This window comes from Myotis lucifugus, unplaced genomic scaffold (genome assembly GCF_000147115.1).
Source record: "Myotis lucifugus unplaced genomic scaffold, Myoluc2.0 scaffold_105, whole genome shotgun sequence".
Taxonomy (NCBI): domain Eukaryota; kingdom Metazoa; phylum Chordata; class Mammalia; order Chiroptera; family Vespertilionidae; genus Myotis; species Myotis lucifugus.
The window spans coordinates 4,268,180-4,286,582 of record NW_005871153.1 but is presented as its reverse complement, the minus strand read 5'-3'; the positions used below and the strand labels follow the sequence as shown (position 1 = coordinate 4,286,582).

At 41.0% G+C, this 18,403-nt stretch overlaps 1 protein-coding gene across 2 annotated transcripts in view; it reads left to right on the top strand.

The window, feature by feature from the left end:
• Positions 1-381: 381 nt before the first annotated feature.
• Positions 382-18,403, top strand: part of LOC102426509 (poly [ADP-ribose] polymerase 14-like) — a 66,766-nt gene continuing 48,744 nt past the window's right edge. The window contains exons 1-4 of one of the 2 annotated variants that reach the window (XM_023757356.1): positions 382-510; positions 1,469-1,502; positions 5,258-5,494; positions 8,876-9,112. In XM_023757356.1, the coding sequence (XP_023613124.1) occupies positions 5,305-5,494; positions 8,876-9,112 (427 nt within the window). In that variant the 5' untranslated portion in view covers positions 382-510; positions 1,469-1,502; positions 5,258-5,304. Of the gene's footprint in view, positions 511-1,466; positions 1,503-5,257; positions 5,495-8,875; positions 9,113-18,403 lie in introns of both variants that reach the window. The other variant, XM_023757357.1, reaches the window with a different exon arrangement.

Here is an 18,403-nt window from a genome sequence, read left to right as displayed (position 1 = left end):
ATTTCCTTTACTGTACAATAAATATTGCTCCTTTTCTGAGTGCCCACTGAGCATCAGGTACTATACTACATTCTTTATGTTTCTTCAGTTGAATCCATGTAACACCCATATAATACAATCTTTATTAATTGTTTATTATACAAGAAGACTGAGGCTCTGGAAATACTTAACGTTAAAAAAATAAGTTTAAAGATAGAATTCAAATCCATGTCTGCTTGAGAAACTTTTCCTTTTTTTTTTCCACGTAAGGTCTCTCTTCGGGAAATGACTGAGTAATTGATTGATGATGACAAAGTCTTTGGAAATACGGAATAATTTTGTGAATAAAGATTGCTTGATGGTTCTCCTTCTCCTCCCTTCTTTTTTGATATTTCAGTGCGGCAGAACGTTCTAGAGAGAGAGAACCATGAGTTAGCATTGCCGGGAAAAGGAACATTTAAGTTAACAGTCAAGTTGCCTCCAGACCCAAATGAAGTCCATGATGCCTCTAAGGAGAAAATTCCAGCAAAGGTAAGTAAAGGAGCAAGTAGCCAGGAAGTAGGGTGTTCTCCCAAGGTGTGTGGGATGGGAAGCACAATGAGGAACACCTAGTGCAGTGGTCGGCAAACTCATTAGTCAACAGAGCCAAATATCAACAGTACAATGATTGAAATTTCTTTTGAGAGCCAAATTTTTTAAACTTAAACTATATAGGTAGGTACATTGTTATTAACTTAATTAGGGTACTCCTAAGGCTTAGAAAGAGCCACACTCAAGGGTCCAAATAGCCGCATGTGGCACGCAAGCCACAGTTTGCCGACCACTGACTTAGTGGAACAAAAAATATAAATCAAACTGCAGTGAGAAATGCTACTTACAGATGTGGTGGGACAGCTATGGAATAATGAAGGAGGAGGCACATTTTGTTTGCTTTTAAACACTTTCAGAAAAGTCAAGATTTGGAGGTTATAGTAAGGATGGTTTATGATATAAAATTTTGTGTTGCTCTTAACCTGGAACTGGCTGTATTAGTTTTACTTTTACATTGTTTTGAGGAGATAGCGGTCCATACTGCATGTACTAAGTATTCCTAAAATGGTATAGTAATAGTATATTTACCTTGTTGGTTTGTTGGATTGTTGTGAGGGTTGGATGAGACAACCTGTGTAAAGCAAATGGTACAGTGTTCATGGGAAAGACTCAATAAATGTTAAATGGGGAAAAGATGCAGATCTTACCCCATGCCTCAGACACTTGGTAATCACTGGGGTTTCTGTTATTTGTGACTAATTTTTGCCAGTGATTTTTGTTCTGAGTAACTGGAGGTGCCTACATAAAGGGGGTCATTCAAAAGCATTATTGCTGTATTTTTTCACTATTGTGACTGCTGACGTTATATCTCCAGGCTGGTCTCAGAAACATTTTCTTAATGGAAAGAAATTTGCATTATTGGCAATTTATTAATGCTACTTTATTGTTTGAATTTCAGGAATCCAAGGCCAAAGAACATGCCAAAGAACCAGGTACGGTCTCAATTGAGATGACTGGCCTTCACGAGGCAGTTTTGTTTTGATTAAAGATGGCACTTGTAGACATACCTCATCCTTATCTTCTTTACTTCACAAGGCAGGTTTTTCTCAACTTGGCGGTGCCTTGGGCTCATTCTCATTATACTCTCATCCAGCTGTTTAGAGGGTGAACACTGGGGCAGCCACTTGAGCTCTAAAGGCTCAGGTCAGAAGGATGGAAACTGCTCTCTCTGGGGGGACTGGGAGACACCTTGCAACTGAGCGGAGGGCTAAGAGGGCCTGGAGGAAGGTGATGAACTGAACTTTATTTTTTTTTAAATATATTTTATTGATTTTTTACAGAGAGGAAGGGAGAAGGACAGAAAGTTAGAAACATCGATGAGAGAGAAACCAATCAGCTGCCTCTTGCGCATCCCCCACTGGGAATACGCCCGCAACCAAGGCACATGCCCCCGACCAGAATCGAACCTGGGACCCCTCAGTCCTCAGGCCAATGCTCCACCCACTGAGCCAAACCGGCCAGGGCATGAACTGAACTTTAGAGCCCACTTGTGCCCAAGCTGCCATCGAGAAGCAAGACATATCAGTGGGTGCTGTGTGTGGCTAAGTCAGTTTCTGAGCACTGGGTGTGGGAAGTGCTGTCCTCAGGAGTCACTACAGGAAGGTGTGTGTCCTCTGTGGATGAAAGCTTGAGTGCTGGGTGCAGGATGGGGTGCAACCCTCCAGAGCAGCAGCAGCTCCTCTCCTCCATCTGCTGTAAGATAGAGCCCGACACCTAGTGGCTGTTGTGGAGTCTGTTGCTTAACTAGTGTCTGGTGTTAGCCTTAGCACCTGACATTTACTAAAGAAGCCAGTACTCTCTACCCCACTTTTCTGGGCTAAGCATGGTGTTATAAAGGGGACGAAAGAGTGAAATGTGTTGAATGGCTGAGCAAGAGAGATAAAGTGATACATATCCAGATCTTAGGGAAAAGAAAATTCCAAAAAAAAATGTGTAAATATTTTCTTCTAAATTAGAAATTGTCTTGAGAACATGTTTAGATTTTTGCAATTTTCTCTTTTTGAAAATGGTACTGGGATGAGAGCTTGGGGTCATTGTCAGGGCTCTTGGTCCATTGTCAGAAATCTAGTAACTCATTAGAATGGTGATCAAAATGAGGATGGAGGGTGGTTGCCTAGTAGTCCTATATCTAAGGGATGAGGAAAGCAGAGGACACAGAACCATGAAGGTACTAGGCATGCCTGAAACCCACAGCTTCAGGTTAAAGATTGACAGGCAGTGACAGAGCAGGGAAAGGCACACACCAACATCAGGGGGTATGAGCACTAAGCCAGTGTCCAGTTTCAGGCCACACTGAGCTGGGTTGGAGCTCAAAGGTGGAAACCAGCAAGTGGAAGAACTAGAAGAGAGACGAGTAAGAGCAGAGAAATACTGGTCACTTGTGGTCAGCAAATTCCGTTTATTCCAAGTCTATATTTCAAGCCTGGACGGTCTTCTAAATCCCAGAGCTGTGTCTGACCTTCCTGTTGAAAAATATGTTAGCGCCAATGTGTCTGAAGCCACGTGTGTCATCTGCCTCCAAACATTGTCGTGAGAACATGTTTAGATTTTTGCAATTTTCTCTTTTTGAAAATGGTACTGGGATGAGAGCTTGGGGTCATTGTCAGGGCTCTTGGTCCATTGTCAGAACTTCTGTCTTTTTTATTTCTCTTCAAGTGCATAACCAGTTTGCCCATCACCTACTAGAAATTTTCTTTTCTTTAAGCTTTCACATATGTTGGTCTCATTCGTTCCTCCCTCACACCAGAACCCCATTATCACTTTACAAATCCAGCATGGCAGAATACCCTGCTTGGTCTCTCTGTACCAGATGTCCTTCTCCTTAAATCTAACCAGTCTTTTGTATTGCTGGATATCTGGTCATCTTTTTCATAGAAACCTTCCCTGTCTCACCTTACCACCAACTGCAAGATAAAGTCCAGACCCCATTCTGGATGAAGCTGACTTTTCTGGCCTCATTTCTTACATCTCTGTACATGAGAGCTCCTTGAGCTTTTTTGGTCAGATCACCATTTCCTAAATAGTTTGGCACAACCCGATACTCTGCCTGTATTCTGTTGCTCACAGTACTCTCTACCCAACTTTTCTCTACCTAAATTCAATAGACCCTTCAAACTCTACTCAGATTCCTCCTCTTCTCTAAACCCTTTCCAAGCCAGCCAATCCCTTTTTCTTGGAATCCTGCCTTAATTGTTGGTGCTCTTTAAATGGAAATGCCTCTCTTGTGATGAAGCTTCTAATAATGGGGTGATAAAACTGTATTGCTAGCAAGGCACTTATCATTCACTCAGTCCAATACTCTCATTTTTAAATTAAGCGATGTGCACAAGGTCACATGGCTAAAGAGTGGCAGAGTCAGGGGTTGAACTCACAGGGCCTCACCTCCAGCCCAGGACTCATCCTGATTTGTCATTCATGACTCATTGAATGCTAGTTTATGTTGCTGTTGAATCCTCAAGCTATTTTTTATTTGGCATAAATGTGTGTGTGTGTGTGTGTGTGTGTGTGTGTGTGTGTGTGTATTTGTTGGGGTGATCTAACTGCTGTAACAAACAAGTCCCCAGATCACAGTGCAGTGTAGTTGGCAGCTAGGGTGGTGGGTGGAGTCTAGACTGCTTTATGCAATCATTTGGGAATCCAGGACCCATTGATACATGGCCTGCAAGGTCACAGCAAGAGAGAATGGAGATCCATATGAAGGAGACACGCATAGGTCATGCTTAGAAGTGGAATTCACCCCTTCTTCCCATATTCCATTAGCCACACGAACTTTACTATAGGAACTTAATTGTAGGAAGTCTGGGCAATATTTCCCAGAAAGAAAACAAAATGGATTTGATAAGCACATGACATTTTACTCTGCCATAATAAACATTTACAAATGTCAGTTTCTTTTCTTATTTTTCTTCAATACCTCCATTAGAAAATAAGTTCCTTATCCAATGTTTTTTTGTATGTACCCTCTCCACATATCCAGTACCTTTAACATACCAAGGGCTCCAACTGTATATTTGTGCAAAGATTGTCTAAAGATACTATTATACCCATCATGCTTCACTGCACTGGGTTAAGCATAGAGTAAGACTGACCTTATGCATATGTGTGACTCACTTATGGTCAACAATGGGGAGGAACAAGCTGGCTGGAGTGATTGCTATTCACTGAGTTTGATGTACACATATAGCCTCTAGGCCATTTTACCATCTCTGTGTATCCCCTGGTCATTCAGTACATGCATCTTTTTTTTCTCTTCAATGATGGGAAGTACTGCTTTTCATAGCATAAAGTGTTAGATCATTCTCATGTTTGGCATCATCAGATATTCTTGCTTTTCTCCAGTGGTCCAAGCACTAAATCTCCAATTCAACAGATATTCATTGAGCCTCAAGTATATACCATGTGCTAGCAATACCAGGATGCATAAACATGTTCCTTACCTTTGAGAAACTGAATTCAATAATTATACTATGGTGCTGTGATAGAAGTATATGTCAGCAGAAAAAGGTGTAATAAAATTGAACATCACCATCACAATTCATTTAAGCTAAAAGCCCTCTAAGATCTGATTTTATTTGAGTTAGCTAAGAGGTTGGGAAGGAAAGAGGGCATTGTCTTATGATAATTTGCTTTGCTGAAAACATGGTAGATAAATATAACATCTTGACCTTCTTTGTATCCCTAAAATCAGATGCATCAGAAGATACACAAATTTCTCTCAACAAAAGATCAGAAAAAATGGAAGATATCCCAAAGCAATGTGAAAATATTCCCTCTTTGGTTGCATTTGAAAATCTCAAAGCAAATGTGACTGACATTACGCTAACCTTGTTGGTGGAGAACATAAGTGGCCTGTCCAGTGATGATTTTGAAGTGGAAGTAATACGAGATTTTGATGTTGGCGTAGTTACCTTTCGAAAATACATAGGTAAGATGAACTGACCCTTCATGTTCACTCTTCTTTGCACACACTTTTGGGATTTGGGACACCCAGCTAATGGAATGTCTCTGAAAGTTTGATTCTTGTTAGTAGCTGGTAAGAGAGGATGCCAAGTTAATATAGATCCTTTTTTATTTGAAAGAGAAGCAATTTTGTTGTAAATCCAAATTAAATTTATTGTATGAGTTTTGTTGTGTGTGTGTGTGTGTGTGTGTGTGTGTGTGTGTGTGTGTGTGAGAGAGAGAGAGAGAGAGAGAGAGAGAGAGAGAGAGAGAGAGAGAGAAAGAGAGAGAGAACCTAAATGAAAATCTAAGTGAAGTCCATGGATCTTAAAGTGATTCTGAGCACAGGAGTAAGTGTTTTCACGTGCTACCTCACTGAGAGAAGTAAATATGGATCTGTGTTACCAAATTGGATTTGAAGGTAATAATTATAATGCTAGCAAACAGTCAAATGCTGTTAGTGTAAGTCAGGTACTATGCTGAACTCTTTACAGGTATTACTTAATTTGTTCTGTTCAATAACCTTTTGAGATTATTATTATTTCCCATTTTATACCTGAGAAGACAGAGGTGCAGAGATGCTAATAAATGAAGAACTGGATTTGAACCCTGGCAGCAGACCTCTATACAGCCTGTTCTGTTATCCCCTTTGCCATATATCTTCTCAGTATTTTCAGGGTCATCCACATATGCATGGAGAGTAAGTGCATGTGATGCAGAAAATGAGTGTTCTTTGAGGTCTGTGGAAGGAGTCTGTGAGTTGGAAGAGCCATCTCCAGAAAAATGGGGACATTTTCCTATTCCAAGTCCTCACTATTCCATAGCTGAGGCAGTGGAATGGTTAATTAAGAGCACAGGTCATGCCCTGGCCAGGTAGCTCCGTTGGTTAGAATGTTATCCCATGCACCAAAATGTTCTGGGGTTGGTGCTGATGTTTTTCTCTCACATTGATGTTTCTCTCACTCTCTCCCTTCCTTTCTCTCTCAAATCAACAAAAACATATATTGGGTGAGGATTAAAAAAAAAAGAGCGAGGTCATGATGTCAAAATTCTTGCTTCAACATTTAAGTAATTATGTGAGTTTGGCCAAGTTACTATCCTCTGTGTGCTTTGCTTTCTTCACCTATAAAATGGGGATAAGAACACATGCCTTATTCAGTTTCTGTGACAATTAAAGAAATAATGTTTGAAAAACTCTTAACATCGTTCCTGGTAAGGACATGGTAAGGATTCAATAAGGGAGCTATTCTACTTTCAAGTTTATGATTATTTCTCATAAAGGAATAACTAGATGGACCTGCTTTTGTTTATTGAGCAAAAATTTTGAATGCCTACTATGTGCACATGTCTAGGTGCTGTAGTAGTAATACGAGATTTTGATGTTGCCGAGATGAATAATTCTTGGTCCCTGCTTCTCAGGAACTCCTATGGGCCAGGGTGGGAACCAATACACAAATGAACAGCGAAGATCAAGAGGAGAAGTTGCCTCCCTTGGGTGTGAACAGCAGGCTGTGGGGAATGGGAGGAAAGGGAACCCAAACAGGGCAGTGTGGCTTTGCCCTGCCTCCATCCTTCTATGAAGCTTAGACTCCTGAAGTACCAGGCTATCAGGTCCCCAATATACTATGTTCAATGTCACTGCTGTTCCCTCTGCCTGAAATGCTTCCTCCCTTATCTATCTGGTAAACTCTTCTTCATCCTTCAAAACTCAGATTGGTGACTACTTACTCTGGGAATCCTTGTCTGAGTGCCAATATTAGTCTTCTGGCCTCTTTTGATGCCACAATAGACCACTTGTTTTCTTTCAAGACTTCCTCCCTCCTGGAAGGTGAATGTTCAAGAACTTGTTGTATTCAACTCCCTTCCCAGCTCCTAGCACAGTGCCTGACACAATATGGGCTCAGCATCAATATTTATTTATTTGAAAAAGATAATTGGGTTGAGTCCTGAAGGAGGAAAAGGACCAAGATAAAATATTGGAGGAGGGTATTTCAAGCACAGGAAACCAAATAAACAAAGACAAAGGAGAATGGTTTTCAAAATAATGACTAGTTTCTGTGGCAGTATAAATATAAAATGAATGGCATGGAATAACCAGAGGTAATATTTAGAAATTAGTTTGGAGTCAAATAGCAAAGGACATATTTCACCTAGCTCAGGAGTGTGAACTCATGCCTGCAGGTAATGGGGAGCCATTGAAAGACTTGAGAAAAGGATGAAGTGAGGAGAGTTGAATAGTAGAGAGTACTCAGGTGGTTATATCAAGGAGGGCTGGAGTGGGCTGTCATTGAAGGTAGGAAAACAACTCTGGTAAGACATTCATAGATGCATCATTGTTCAGAGACTGGGAATTTTTGGCAAATAAATTGCCTGCTCCACCCCCTGCCCAGGCCTGACGCCTCTGGCCCAGGCTTCAGGCCTGGACAGGGACCCCCATCTCCCTCTGATCGCCAGATTGGCCCCTTGCCCAGGCCTGACGCCTTGGCCAGAGGTGTCGACCCCCTTCACCCTCCAATCACCGTATCGACCCCTCGCCCAGGCCTGACACCTCAGCCAGAGGCATCAGGCCTGGGCAGGGGACCCCCCAGACCCCTCCGATTGCCGGCTCCGCCCCCTGCCCAGGCCTGACGCCTCAGCCAGAGGTGCCAGGCCTGGGCAGGGGACCCCCATCTCCCACCGATCACTGGCTCCACCCCCCACCCAGGCCTTATGTCTCTGGCCCAGGTGTCAGGCCTGGGCAGGGGACCCCCAGACCCATCCGATTGCCGGCTCTGCCCCCTGCCCTGGCCTGATGCATCGGCCAGAGGCGTCGACCCCCATCACCCTCTGATTGTAGGATCGGCCTCTTTCCCAGGCCTGACGCCTCCGCCAGAGGTGTCAGGCCTGGGCAGGGGACCCTCATCTCCCCCCGATTACTGGTTCCACCCTCGCCCAGGCCTGACGCCTCAGCCAGAGGCGTCGACCACCATCACCCTCCAATCGCTAGATTGGCCCATTGCCCAGTCCTGAGGCCTCCGCACACAAGTCAGGCCTGGGCAGGGGACCCCCATCTTCCCCTGATCACTGGCTTCTGGGCGGCTTCTGGGGCTTCTGGGGCCAGCCTGCGGACCGGGATCGGATCCCATCATGGGTGGCAGGCAGGTGGCTTCTGGGGTTGCACATGGGGGCCTGGATAGTGGCTCTCGTGCTGGTGGCTGTGCTGTCCCACCCTGCCTGCAGTATGCAAATTAGCCACCATATTTGTTGGTGGTTAAATTGCATATAATGCTGATTAGCCCATGGGAGGCGTAGCAAAGGTACGGTCAATTATCATGTTTGTCTATTATTAGATAGGATAATTTTCTGATTGATTAATTTTGGTTTGCAGATGCCATGAAATTTGTTGAAGATTGTGTCATGCACCATTCAGTGACACAACTTCAGCTTTCTCCAAGACTTCTGGAAGCGACAAAAACAATCAGGGTTGAAAACCTGCCACCTGATGTTGACTCCTATAATTTGAAATGTTTATTTGAAAATCCTCAAAATGGAGGGGGAAGAATTGTCAGTATTGAATGTTTTCTTGAAGAGAGTTCAGCTCTGATAGAATTTTTTGACAGAAAAGGTAATGTCTATTAGCCTGATTTTGTACATCTTACCTGGCATAATTTAAATATGTTAACAGATCTTATTATTATAGTTATCCGTTAAATTCTGATGTATTTTATTTTTATTCATATATTTCCTTGGTAATCCAGTTAGGAATTCTGTTCATCTGGGATATGATACTTAATGTGTCCAGTGACTGACTCAAACATTAAAGAAGTAATGTCACTTTGTTGAAAGATATAAAGTTTTTCTTATAAGTCTCTACCTATGATAACTAAAAAATATATAATTCTTAGAATCCTGGAAATACTGTGTTAAAAAAGAGATTATCTGCTTTTTATCTGTACACTTGGCAGAAATTCTCAAGTTAATTTCAACAATTTTAGATAAAGAAATACTCAGAAACGCATATGCTCCTAAAAAGTGTCACTTCGTCCCCTTTCACCTGTCAGGGTCATCATTCAGAAGTTAATGGGGGTGATTTCACATGATCAGTGGGTGCAGTGACCCTGTGAAAACCATGTCCAGCTGAACCTCAGGGAAGCACTCCTGAGGGTTTTATAGACATAAATTGCCAGTTCTCTGAGACACTTGCAAAGCCGGCTTGGAGATTCCATTCATGTTCAGAGGTCAAGGCTGAGGAATTAGTGAACCTGACTTCCTAGTGAAAGAAGAAACATCGTGTTTGGGATTAAATGGGGGAGCATGAGATAGGATCATGTGATATAACACCCACTTAAGATAAATTGCTTCATGGGGCGCTTGGAAGAACCTTCTTCAGCTTTTATAAGTTGGAGAAGGTGGTGTGAAGGTATGTTTTAGCTTAAAATAGAATGAAAGACCTAGTGTTCCTTGGGCAAAGGTAGAGCTACATAAAGCTGTCCACTCTAGAATTTGGCTCCCAGCCAGTGGTGGGAGGTGACAACTTTGGGGCTTTTGAACAAATTGAGGACATGGGGCAGTTGGGTGTGTCTTCAGAATGCCTAGTTACTTGGGTACCACTAATAATAGGAAGTATTTAATTGAGGCTTATCTTATTTTTAAAATTTTTTATTGTTTTAAGTGTTACATATAGTATTACATATGTCTCTTTTCCCCCCCATTCATCTCCCCCTACCTACCCCACCCCCCAGCACATGCTCTCACCCTGCTAGTGTCTGTGTCTATTGGTTATGCTTATATGCATGCATACAGGTCCGTTGGTTGATCTCTTTCCTCCATCCCCCCGCCTTCCCACTAAAGTTTGACCATCTGTTTGATGCCTCTCTGTCTCTGCATCTGTTTTTCTTAAATTAAATCTTTATTGTTCAGATTATTACAGTTCTTCCTCTTTTCCCCCCATAGCTCCCCTCCACCCATTTCCCCCCCACCCTCCGCCCTCAACCCCCCCCCCCCACTGTCCTCTTCCATAGGTGCACGATTTTTGTTCAGTCTCTTCCCACACCCCTTTCCCCACAAGAATAATCAGTCCACTCGCTTTCTATGACCCTGATTCTATTATAATGACCAGTTTATTCTGTTCATCAGATTATTTATTCACTTGATTTTTGGATTTACTTGTTGATAGATGTGTATTTGTTGTTCATAGTTTGTATCTTTACTTTTTCTTCTTCTTCCTCTTCTTAAAGGATACCTTTTAGCATTTCATATAATACTGGTTTGGTGGTGATGAACTCCTTTAGCTTTTTCTTATCTGTGAAGCTCTTTACCTGACCTTCATTTCTGAATGATAGCTTTGCTGGATAAAGTAATCTTGGTTGTAGGTTCTTGGCATTCATCACTTTGAATATTTCTTGCCACTCCCTTCTGGCCTGCATAGTTTCTGTTGAGAAATCAGCTGACAATCGTATGGGTACTCCCTTGTAGGTAACCGACAGTCTTTCTCTTGCTGCTTTTAAGATTCTCTCTTTGTCTTTTGCTCTTGGAATTTTAATTATGATGTGTCTTGGTGTGGTCCTCTTTGGATTCCTTTTGTTTGGGGTTCTATGCGCTTCCTGGACTTGTAAGTCTATTTCTTTCACCAGGTAGGGGAAGTTTTCTGTCATTATTTCTTCAAATAGGTTTTCAATATCTTGCTCTCTCTCTTCTTCTGGCACCCCTATAATTCGGATGTTGGTACGCTTGAAGCTGTCCCAGAGGCTCCTTACACTATCTTCGTATTTTTGGATTCTTTTTTCATTTTGCTTTTCTGGTTGGGTGTTTTTTGCTTCTTCATATTTCAAATCTTTGACGTGATTCTTGTGATCCTCTAGTCTGCTGTTGGGAGTCTGTATAATATTCTTTATTTCAGTCAGTGAATGCTTAATTGCTAGTTGGTCCTTTATCACAACCTTGAAGGTCTCATTAGATTTCTTGAGGGTCTCATTAAGTTTACCGGCAGTTTCTAGAAAATTCTTGAAAAACCTTAAAAGTGTGGTTTTGAACTCTATATCCAGTAGTTTGCTTTCCTCCATTTCTGTCATTTGTGTCCTGTTTCTTTTTCTCTGCATTTTTAAAAAAATATATATTTTATTGATTTTTTTTACAGAGAGGAAGGGAGAGAGATAGAGAGTTAGAAACATCAATGGGAGAGAAACATCGATCAGCCGCCTCATGCACATTTCCCACTGGGGATGTGCCCGCAACCAAGGTACATGCCCTTGACCAGAATCGAACCCGGGACCTTTCAGTCCGCAGGCCGATGCTCTATCCACTGAGCCAAACCGGTTTCGGCTGTCTCTGCATTTTTTTATGCTTCGCTGTGTCGATAGAGTGGATTTCTGTGCTAGGTGTCCTATAGGGCCCAGTGGCTCAGCCTCCCCAATTACCTGAGATAGATACTCTTGGTGCACCCCCTTGTGGGCTTTGTGCACAGTCTTGTTGTAGTTAAGCCTTGATTGTTGTAGGTAACACTGGGAGGGATTGACCTCCAGGGCAGTTGGCTGTGAGAATCAGCTGTGTTTGCAGTGGGAGAACTTCTGTGCTGGAGACACCCCTCCAGGGCAAGACTTGCTTCAATGGGGCTTTGGTGCTCACTGAGTCTGCCACCTGAGTGTGTCCTTTATGGATCCGAGGGGCTGCAATCTGGATGGTCCCACTCTGACCACTGGGCACACTGGCTCCTGGATCTCTAAGGAGGTGCTAATCTAGCCTCTGCCTGAGGCTACCCAGCAGTAGCCAGCTGTGATGCAATGCAAGTTACCCTGGGGCCTTGGGCCAGCTGCAGTTTGTTAGGTAAGTATCAGATGGCAAAGGCCAGGCCTTTCATATGCCAAAACCTCCGTGCACGGCTTGGGTGGGGCGGGGTCCCAGTGGATCAACAGGGTGGAGCGAGCAGTTATGGCTGCTCTCAGTTCTGCCCTCAGAGGCCCTGCTTCTCAGTATCCCGGCAATCGCTGCAAGCACCTCCGAGAGAAAGCTGCCCTCAAGTTCCAACTGATGCCAGACAGTCCAGTTTTTCCTGTATGAGTCTGGGTCCCCAGAGACTCACCGGGAACTGGAGCTCAGAGCTTGAGACTCCCTCCCAATTGAAAAAGACAACCGTGTCCTCAGCCGCCAGCCCTCTCCGCATGCGCCTCTGTATCTCTGTATTTTACTTCTGCAACACACCTCCTCTGAGTCTTAGTGTGCTTTTCTCTTTCCTTCTAGTTGTAGAATTTCCACTCAGCCAGACTTCCTGTGGTTCTGGATGATGTCCGTTCCGTCTTTTAGTGGTATTTTTGAAGTGGTTGTGCATGGCAGCAATCTCCGCTGTTTACCTATGCCGCCATCTTGGTTTTTCTCTCTGCATCTATTTTTGTTCATCAGTTTATGTTGTTCATTATATGCCACAAATGAGTGAGATCATGTGATATTTATCTTTCTCTGACTGGCTTATTTTCCTTGGCATAATGGTCTCCAGTCCCATCCAGGCTGTTGCAAATGATAAGAATTCCTTTTTAATAGCAGCATAGTATTCCATTGTGTAGATGTACCACAGTTTTCTTTTTTTAAAAATTCTTTATTGCTTAAATTATTACAAAGAGTAGTACATTTATCTCCTTTCCCCCTCTTGACCTTCCCCCAGCCTCCCCTACCCCCCAGTGTCTTGTGTCCATTGCTTATGCTTATATGTATGCATACAAGTCCTTTAGTTGATCACTTACCCGCCCCCCAAGCCTCCCCAACCTTCCTGCTGTAGTTTGACAGTCTGTTTAATGCTGCTCTGCCTCTGTATCTATTTTTGTTCATCAGTTTATAATGGTCTCTATTAACCATAAGTGAGTGAGATCATGTGGTATTTTTATTTCACGGACTGGCTTATTTCACTTAGCATAATGCTCTCCAGTTCCATCCATGCTGTTGAAAATGGTAAGAATTCCTTCTTTTTTACAGCAGCATAGTATTCCATTGTGTAGATGTACCATAGTTTTCTAATCCACTAGTCTGCTGATGGGCACTTGGGCTGTTTCTAAATCTTAGCTATTGTAAATTGTGCTGCTATGAACATAGGGGTGCATATATGCTTTTGGATTGGTGTTTCTGTTTTCTTGGGATATATTCCTAGAAGTGGGATCACTGGGTCAAATGGCAGTTCCATTTTTAATTTTTTGAGGAAACTCCATACTGTTTTCCACAGTGGCTGCACCAGTCTGCATTCCCACCAGCAGCGCACAAGGGTTCCTTTTGCTTGGCATCCTTGCCAGCACTTGTCGTTTGTTGATTTGTTGATGATAGCCATTCTGACAGGTGTGAGATGGTACCTCATTGTTGTTTTGATTGGCATCTCTCGGATGATTAGTGACTTTGAGCATGTTTTCATATGTCTCTTGGCTTTCTGAATGTCCTCTTTTGAAAGGTGTCTATTTAGGTCCTTTGCCCATTTTTTGATTGGATTGTTTATCTTCCTTTTGTTAAGTTGTATGAGTTCCCTATAAATTTTAAACCCTTATCAGAAATAACATTGGCAAATATGTTCTCCCATGCATTGGGCTTTCTTATTTTGTTGATGGTTTCTTTTGCTGTGCAGAAGCTTTATATTTTGATGTGGTCCCATTGGTTTATTTTCTCTTCATTTCCATTGCCTTAGGAGCTGTATTTGTAAAGATATTGCTATGACATATCTGCTATTGGTAAAGATATTATTATGACATGTCTGCTATTTTGCTGCCTTTGTCTCCTTCTAAGATTTTCATGGTTTTTCATCTTACGTTTAAGTCCTTTATACATTTTGAGTTTATTTTTGTGTAAGTTGGTGATCTAGTTTCATTTTTTTGCATGTATCTGTCCAGTTTTTTCAACACCATTTATTGAAGAGACTGTCTTGACTCCATTGTATGCTCTTGCCTCTTTTGTCAAATATTAATTGAGCATAATGGCTTGGGTCTATTTCTGGGTTCTCTGTTCTTATCCATTGGTCTATATGCCTGTTCTCGTGCCAGTACCAGGCAGTTTTGAGAACAGTGGCTTTTTAAGATAGCTTGATATCTGGTATTTTGATCCCTCCAACATTGTTTTTCTTTCTCAAGATTACTGTAGCTATTTGAGGTGTTTGTTTTTTTAAATTCCAGATGAAATTTTGGAGAGTTTGTTCTAGGTCTTTGAAGTATAAGATTGGTATTTTAATGGGGATTGCATTGAATCTATAGATTACTTCAGGTATTATGGACATTTTAATGATGTTGATTCTACCAGTTCATGAACACGGTATATTCTTCCATTTGTTTATGTCTTCCTCTACCTCTTTTTTCCGCATCCTGTAATTTCCTGAGCATAGGGCCTTTACCTTCTTGGTTAAATTTATTCCAAGGTATCTTAATTTTTGTTGCAATGGAAAATGTGATTGTTTTTTTAGTTTCTCTTTCTGTGAATTCATTATTGGTGTATAAAAAAAGCCATAGATTCTGAGCATTAATGTTGTATCCTGCTAAATTGCTGAATTCATTTATTAAGTCTAGTAGTTTTTTGATAGAGTCTTTAGGGTTTTCAATGTACAATATCATGTCATCTGTGAATAATGACAATTTTACTTATCCTTTTCCAATTTGGATGCCTTTTATTTCTTTTTCTTGTCTGATCACAATGTCTAGCACTTCCAGTACTATGTCAAACAGGAGTGTTGAGAGTGGGCATCCCTGTCTTGTTCCTGTTCTTAGGGGAAATGATTTTAGTTTTTGCCCATTGAGTATGATGTTGCCTGTAGGTTTTTCATATAAGGCTTTTATTATGTTGAGGTATGATCCCTCTATTCACACTTTGCTGAGGGTTTTTATCAAGAAAGGGTGTTGGATTTTGTCAAAAGCTTTTTCGGCATCAATTGATATGACTATGTAATTTTTGTTTCTCAATTTTTTTATATGATGTATCATGTTTATTGATTTGTGGATATTGTACCAGTCTTGCATCCCCGGAATAAATCCCACTTGGTCATGGTGTATGATCCTGCTGGATCCGATTTACTAGAATTTTGTTGAGGATTTCAACATCTATGTTCATCAGGGATAATGGCCTGTAATTGTCTTTCTTTGTAGTGTCTTTACTGGTTTTTGGATTAGGGTAATGCTGGTTTGGTAGAAAGAACTTGAAAGTGGCCTTCCCCTTGAATTTTTTAGAATAGTCTGAGAAGGATAGGCTTTAGTTCTTCTTTAAATGTTTGATAATACTCCCCTGTGAAGCCATTTGTTCCTGGGCTTTTGTTTGCTGGCGGGTTTTTTTTTTTAAATTACTGTTTCAATTATTGAGGTTTTTTGATTCTTTCTGATTGAGTTTTGGAAGCTTGTATTTTTCTAGGAATGTGTCCATTTTGTCGAGGTTGTCCAGTTTGTTGGAGTAGAGTTGTTTGTAGTTTTTTTTTTTTTTTTTTACAAACCTTTATATGTCTGTTGGGTTGTTACTTCACCTCTTTCATTTCTGATTTTGTTTATTTGTGTCTTCTGTCTCTGTTTCTTTGGGAACCTGGCTAGAGTTTCATCAATCTTGGTTATTCTTTCAAAGAACCAGTTCTTAGTTTCATTGATCTTTTGTATTTTTTTTTTTTTTTGGTCTCTATGTTGTTTATTTCTGTTCTGATGTTTATAATTTCCTTCCTTCTGCTTACTCTGGGCCTTTCTTGTTGCTCTATTTCTAATTCTTAAAGTGACAGGGTTAGATAATTTATTACCATTTTTTCTTGTTTTTTTGAGGTAGGCTTGTAGAGCTATGAACATCCCTCTCAGGACTGCTTTCACTGTGTCCCATAGATTTGGGATTGTTGTGTTTTCATTGCCATTTGTTTCTAGGATGCTTTTTATTTCTTCTGTGATCTCTTTATGACCCAATCATTGTTTAATAGGATGCTATTTAGTGTCCAAGTGTTTGCTTTTTTTCACTGTTTTTATTGTAATTGATTTCTAATTTTCTGCCTTTGTGATCTGAGAAGATGCTTGTTATGATTTCTATTTTCTTGACTTTGAAGAGAGTTTTTCTGTGTCCTAATATGTGGTCTATCTTTGAAAATGTCCCATGTGCACTTGAGAAGAATATATATTCTGTAGCATTGGGGTGAAATGTTCTGAAGATATCAATTAAGTCCATCTGATCTAGTGAGTCATTTAGGATTTCTGTTTCTTTGCTGATTTTTTCTTTAGAGGATTTATCCAGTGATGTCAATGGGGTACTAAAGTCCCCTACTATGATTGTATTGCTGTCGATCTCTCCCTTGATATTTTCCAGAAATTTTTTTTTTAATGTATTTGAGTGTTCCTGTATTGGGTGCATATATGTTTATCAGAGTTATGTCCTATTGTTGAATTGCTCCCTTTAGTATTATGAAATGGCCCTTCTTATCCCTTATTATGGCCTTCACTTTGAGGTCTATTTTGTCAGATATAAATATTGCTACCCCAGCTTTTTTCTGATATCCATTTGCCTGAATAAGTTTTTTTCCATCCCTTCACTATCAGTCTGTGTGAGTCCTTGGTTCTTATGGACAGAAAATATGTGGGTTATGTTTTCTTATCCATTCAGCTACCCTATATCTTTTGATTCGAGAATTTAATCCAGTTACATTTGAGGTTGTTATTGATAGGTAATTGTTAGTCGCCATTTTTATTCTTTTTTAAAAAAATATATTTTATTGATTTTTTACAGAGAGGAAGGGAGAGAGATAGAGAGTTAAAAACATTGATGAGAGAGAAACATCGATCAGCTGCCTCCTGCACATCTCCCACTGGGGATGTGCCCGCAACCCAGGTACATACCCTTGACCGGAATCGAACCCAGAACCCTTCAGTCCGCAGGCCGACGCTCTATCCACTGAGCCAAACCGGTCTCGGCGCCATTTTTATTCTTTATGCATGTGTTCCTTCTTCCCTTTCTATTTCTCCTTTCTATAGCAGTCCTTTTAGCTATTCTTGCATTACTGGCTTGGTGGTAATAAACTCTCTTAGTCCTTTATTGTCTGTGAAGTTCCTGATTTCACCTTAAATTTTCATTGATAGCCTTGCTGGGTATAGTATTCTTGGATTCAGTCCCTTGCTTTGCATCACTTTGTATATTTCATTCCATTCCCTTATGGTCTGATGTGTTTCTGTTGAGAAATAAGTTGCTATTCTAATGGGAGATCCCTTGCTGGTAACTTTCTGTCTCTCTCTGGCAGCCTTTGGAATTCTTACTTTGTTGTTGATGTTTCCCAGTTTAATTATGATGTGTCTTGGTGTCAGTCTTTTTGGGTTCATCTTGTTTGGGGGTCTAGGTGCTTCTTGGAATTGTGTGGCTTTTTTATTCCCAACATCAGGGAAGTTTTCTGTCATTATTTCTTCAAACAGGTTTTCTATTCCTTGCTCTGCTTCCGCTTAATCTGGCAATCATATTATGTGTATGTTGTTCATTTCATGTTGTCCAAAAGCTGTCTTAGACTCTCCTCCTGCTTTTTAGGTTTTCTTTCCAGTTGCTGCTGTGTTTGTGTGTTTTTTTCTACCTCGTCTTCTAACTTACTGATGCAGTACTCCACTTCTTCTAGTCTACTGTTGAAGCCTTCCATTGTTTGCTTTATTGTGGCGATTTCATTCTTCATTTCCTCTTGATTCCTTTTCATGTTGATGACATTCTCATTCAGTTCCTTATAATTCTTATTGAGTTGTGTGTATTTGTCATCCAGACTTTTAAGAATCCTTAAAACCATTACTCTGCTTTTTTTCTCTGACAAGTTACTTGTCTCCACTTCATATAATTCCTCCTCTGGTGATTTCTCTTTTTCTTTCCTTTGCAGATTGTTTTTTTTTGTCTCCCCATTTTTTGCTGTAACGATTTAATTGTTTCTATGTCTTAGATCCAACTACTTTGCTACCCAGGTTCTTTTGAGGGTGGTGCT